General features: G+C 46.7%; 1 protein-coding gene across 1 annotated transcript; it reads right to left on the bottom strand.

Moving 5' to 3' along the window:
• Positions 1–3,130: 3,130 nt before the first annotated feature.
• Positions 3,131–5,296, bottom strand: LOC107789242 (uncharacterized). The gene is made up of 3 exons (XM_016611016.2): positions 4,465–5,296; positions 3,901–4,416; positions 3,131–3,297 (listed from the first exon to the last, which is right to left on the bottom strand). The coding sequence occupies exons 1-3, from the start codon at positions 5,294–5,296 to the stop codon at positions 3,131–3,133; spliced, it is 1,515 nt and encodes a 504-aa protein (XP_016466502.2).
• Between the last annotated feature and the right edge of the window lie 293 nt (positions 5,297–5,589).

Raw genomic sequence — 5,589 nt, 5'->3', positions numbered from 1 at the left:
ACTATACATGTCTGTTTTATACATATATTGGAGAAGTTTCCATGTATCTAGTCCCTTCATCGTTCGGCCTGAAGAGGTCATCGTCAGGCGGGGCGATGAATTATACTTTGAACTTCGAGACATCCCCCTCGTCGCCTCGTTAAAAACCTCCCTAAGAAAAACCCATTTGGGACAAAACCCGGGTGAGGGAAAAAGAGTACGGCTTGAGGGGCATCATTTTTAGAAGTTGAAGTACTTGAGGTGGGCGACATTCCAGTTATTTTGTAGTAGTTTTTCTTCCATTGTTTCTAGTTGGAATGCCCCTTTGCTTGTTGCCACTGTTATTTTGTACGACCCATCCCAATTGTTTCCCAGTTTGCCTTCTTTTGGGTCTTTGGTCGCTTGTGTTTTGGCCTTGAGAACATAGTCTCCGACTTTGAGTGGCGTATTTTGGACTTCTTGTTGTAGTACCGTTCTGCTTGTTGTTTTTGGGCTACCATCCTTACATAAGCCATATCTCTCCGTTCCTCTGCCTCGTCGAGGTCCTGTCTTCTGTTCTCATCATTGTTTGGTCCTCTTTCATTGGAGTATCTCAGGCTAGGTTCTCCGACTTCAACAGGTATCATAGCGTCAGTTTCATTGTCTAATGAATATGGCATTTCGCCTATGCTTGTTTTTGGTATGGTGCGGTAGGCCCATAATACCTCTGGTAGCAACTCTGGCCATAGCCCTTTGGCGTCCTCAAGCTTTTTTTAAGATATTCAATATGGTTTTGTTGGAGGATTCCTCTTGATCATTGCCAGCGGGATGATATGGCATGGAGAGTATTTGCTTGATGCGCCATTTTTCGAAGAACTTGGTCATCTTCTTCCCAGTGAACTGGGGTCCATTATCGCAGCTGATCTCTTTGGGGATGCCGAAACAACATATGACGTTCCTCCATATAAATGTGATGACTTTCTGTTCGCGTATTTGGGTGAACGCACCTGCTTCCACCTATTTGGAAAAGTAGTCAGTTAAAATTAAAATGAAACATCTCTTACCTCGCCCCGCTGGGAGGGGTCCAACGATGTCCATTCCCTATTTGATGAACGACCATGGCAAGGTGACAGAGTGGAGGTGTTCGCCCGCTTGATGTATCATAGGCGCGTACTTTTGGCACTTCTCGTATCTCTTGACATAATTTGTGGCTTCCTTTTTCATAATGGGCTAGTAATATCCTGCCCGAATGATGCATCTAATGAGGGATCAGTTGCCTGTATGGGCACCATAGTGGCCCTCGTGTACTTCTTCGAGCACGCGCCTTGTCTGGCTCGGCCCTAGGCATTTCACCAAGGGCCCCCCAAATGTTCTCTTGTACAGGTCGTGATTTATGATGTTGTACCTAGCCACCTGCATTCGAAGCTTTTTGGCTTCTTTTTTGTCTTGCAAAATTATTCCCTCCTGCAAATATGTCATAATGCGGTTGCGCCAGTCCCAAGTCAAATTTATGGAACGTACCTCGAGTTGGTCTATTGACGAGTGGAGGAGGGTGACCACGTTTTCTTTAGTGATATTTTTGGTGGCAGCTTCTAGTTTGGCGAGGCCGTCTACCTCGATGTTTTGAGCTCGGGGTATTTGGTCGAGTCGACATTTATCGAATTCCGACAGTAGTTTGTGAATTTCTGCCTGGTACTTTTGTAGTCTTTGTTCTTTGATTTGGAAAGTCCCCATGACTTGTTTGACAACGAGTTTTGAGTTGCATCTGAGGATGACTCGTCGTGCTCCATACTTGAGAGCTACCTTTAACCCTGCAATTACGGCCTCATACTCGGCCTCATTGTTAGTCATATCGGGGCACCGTATGGACTGACGGATAACTTCCCCTGTTGGGACCTCGAGTAAGAGTCCCAATCCCGATCTTGACGCATTGAACATGGCGTCGGTGTAAAGAACCTAGGGGTTGGGTTTCCCATGGGAGGTATGTGAAGCTTCCTGCTCAACCTCGCGCATTATTTTGGCACTTAAATCGGCGACGAAGTCGGCGAGTACCTGCAATTTTATCGTTGTTTGCGCTAATATGTTATATCATGCTTACTTAGTTCGATGACCCACTTGGCCAGTCTTCCCAACAATTCGGGTTTATGTAGGTTGCTCCGCAGAGGGAAGGTCGTCACCACTGATATGGGGTGGCACTAAAAATAGGGTCTAAGCTTTCGTGAAACTATAACCAGTGCTAAGGCCAACTTCTCGAGGTGGGGGTACCTCGTTTTGGCATCGACCAGGGTTTTGCTAATATAATAAATCGAAGATTGTGTACCTTTGTTCTCGTGGACCAGCACCTCACTTACCGCGACTTCTGAGATGGCCAAATACCTAGGAGGCGCTCGTCGGGCTTTGCTTTGGCGAGTAGTGGGGGCGAGGACAAGTACTCCTTTAGTTCTCTCAAGGCATCGACACATTCTAAATTCCATTGGAGCCCGTTATCTTTTTTTAACACGTTGAAGAATTTGTGGCATCTGTCGGATGACCGCGAGACGAATCTTGACAGAGCGTCTATACGGCCAGTCAATTTTTGCACCTGTTTCTTACTGGTCAACACCTCAGGTATCCCTTCAATGGCTTTGATTTGATCTGGATTGACCTCGATGCCTCTTTGTGATACCAAGAAACTGAGAAATTTTCCCGAGGTTATGCAGAAGGCGCATTTTTGGGGGTTTAGTTTCATGTCGTACCGCCTTAGTATACCAAAGGATTCCTTCAGGTGATCGATGTCGTCTTCTTTTCTTTTTGATTTAACCAGCATGTCATCGATGTAGACTTCCATTGTTTTGCCGAGTTGATCTTTGAACATCTTGGTGACCAACCTTTGGTACGTTGCTCCTGCGTTCTTCAACCCAAACGGCATGACTTTATAGCAGTACGTTCCTTGATGAGTGATGAAGGTATTTTTCTCTTGGTCCTCTTCCTCCATGAGGATTTAGTTGTAGCCTGAGTAGACATCCAAGAAGCTTAGCAACTCGTGTCATGCTGTGGCGTCGATGAGCGGGTCGATGTGCGACAATGGGAAGGAGTCTTTTGGGCACGCCCTGTTTAGGTCTGTGAAATCAACGCATATCCGCCATTTTCCGTTTTTCTTTTTTACCATGACTACGTTAGCGACCCATTGGGATTATTTTGATTCTCGGATGGAACCGTTGGCGAGGAGCTTTTCCACTTCGTCCCTTACGGCCTCGTTGATTGCAGTATTGAATTTCCTTCTTATTTGACGTACTGGCGGATAAAGTGGATCGACGTTCAACTTGTGTGTGGCCACGTCTTTTGAGATGCCCGACATATCTGCATGGGAGAAAGTAAACAGATCGGCGTTGTCAATTAAAAACTTAAGAAATTTACCTGGTTCTGAGAGTTTATGCCCGATGTAAGCCTTTTTACTGCTGTCGTTGTTGTTTAGTTGGAAGGGATGGAGATCTTCTACCGTTTATTCGACTACTTCTACGATGTCAGGGTCCTTGATGACATCTGTTTGTAGGTTGAGTCCAGTCCCCAACTGTGGTAATTATTATGCCTCTGCGTCCGCTCCCTTCATCTATTGGGTGTACGTGCAGTCCTGGGCGATGTGATAGCATTCTTGGGCGGTGCGTTGCTCGCCCATAATACTGAATATTCCCCATGGAGTAGGGAACTTGATTACCTGGTAGAGGCTCGACGGGATGGCCCTCATGGCGTGTATCCAGGGCCACCCTATGATGGCGTTGTAAGTTGTGTCTTGGTTCATGACATGGAATATTGTTTCCAAGGTGACACCCCCAGCCAAAACGGGTAGCGTTATCTCCCCGGAGGTTCGCTCAACTGCATTGTTAAAACCTGTTAGTGTTATGCAACGCAGTATTATCTTGTCCTCGAGTCTTATTTGTGCGAGGACTCGAGGGTGGATAATACATGCGCCACTTCCATCATCTACCATTATTCTTCTTACATCAGTGTCTAAGATACGTAAAGTAATAACAAGAGCATCGAAATGAGGGAAAGTCAAATCGTCGATATCTGACTTATCGAAGATGATACTGTCTCCAAACTCGTCGTACCGTTCGTGGGTCATCGACCGTTTAAATTTATGCATGGTGGTGAACTTCACATGGTTGATCGTTGCTTCGTCGCCTCCACCGATGATCATTTGGATAGTGCGAGCTGGAGAGGGCGGCTTTGGAGGTCCCTGGGGTAGTTCGCGTCTGCGGGCAAAGTTGGCTCGTCCGCGATCGCTCATCAGTTTTTTCAAGTGCCCTTGGTTTAACATTCTCACTACCTCTTGTCGCAGACCTATGCAATCCTCGGTTTTGTAACCTCGTTCTTGGTGAAATTCAGAGAGGGCGTTTGACTTCCTAATATTTGGGTCAGACTTCATCTTTTTTGGCCGTTTCACATTCGTGTCGAGCTTCTCTAGTGCATACACTATTTCTGAAGGGGAAACACAAAAATTGTGAGCGGATAAGAGTGGAGGCATACCTCTTTCGTTTCGCTGAGACCCAGTGTACGGCCTAGGCGGCCCTTCCATATGTCGAGGAGGTGGTAGGACGGCTGTTCTGACGTAGGGTTGATGTCTTTCTCGGTTGAGACGGGGGCCCGACTGATCCCTTCGACCATCATTATGACGATCCCTTCTCGATTCTGCTTGAACCAATGTTAGCCATTGGATTGGACCATTAAGATCATCCTCGTCGGCTCTCACCTCGGCACAATAGGCATTGTGGATTTCTTCCCAGGTGGTGGGAGGGTATTTCATGAGCCTGCTTAATAATTTTCTGGTTGCTCTCGACCCGTTCCTGCTCAGCTCGTTCTGGAAGGCCGCTACCGCCATCCCTTCTGATACATTTGGTAGGCTCATTCTCACCCTGTTAAATCGGGAGAGGAAGTCCATGATTCTCTCGCCAGGTGATTGCCTAATAGCGAATATGTCATTCACCCTGGCTTCCGCCTTCTTATCCCCTACATGGGCAATGACAAACTTGTCGGCCATTTCCTCGAACGTTGTTATTGACCGCGCTGGTAGTTGTGAATACCAGGTTAGGGCTCCCTCTGTTAGGGTTTCACCGAACGTTTTTAGTAGTACCGATGTTACTTGCTCCTTCGAGAGATCGTTTCCCTTCACCGCTATAGCGTAGTGGACGATATGATCTACTGGATCTATAGTACCATCGTATATCTTCAGGTACAGTGGCATTTTGAAGGTTTTGGGAATGGCATATGGAGCCGCTTTTTCGCTGTACGGTTGCTCGATAAATTGACCAACGTCTCGTTTTGGTAGTAACTTTGGGGCACCTGGTATCTTGTCGACCATTTTTTGATGATTTTTCATCTGGTCGCGGAGCGCCTTATTTTCATTTTCATTTCTTCCATTTTCTTTAGGACGGCTGCGAGCACATCGTTACCTGTATCTATAGTGGGGTAAGTGTTACCTGTTTGAGGAAGGGGTTGCTCGCCAGTAGTTGTTACGATATCTGCTTGCGCGGTGTTGCCGCTTTCCCTTTGGGAAGGTCTATCGAGTATATTGCTTAGAGTGCTTGTCAACCACTCTTCTAGTCGTTTCTTCATTGCTGGTTGTGCTTCTTCGGCTGTGGATGTGGAGGTTCC

Source organism: Nicotiana tabacum, chromosome 1 (assembly GCF_000715075.1).
Source record: "Nicotiana tabacum cultivar K326 chromosome 1, ASM71507v2, whole genome shotgun sequence".
Classification (NCBI taxonomy): Eukaryota; Viridiplantae; Streptophyta; class Magnoliopsida; order Solanales; family Solanaceae; genus Nicotiana; species Nicotiana tabacum.
The sequence above is the reverse complement of the archived record's forward strand: the minus strand, read 5'-3'. Positions and strand labels throughout refer to the sequence as shown.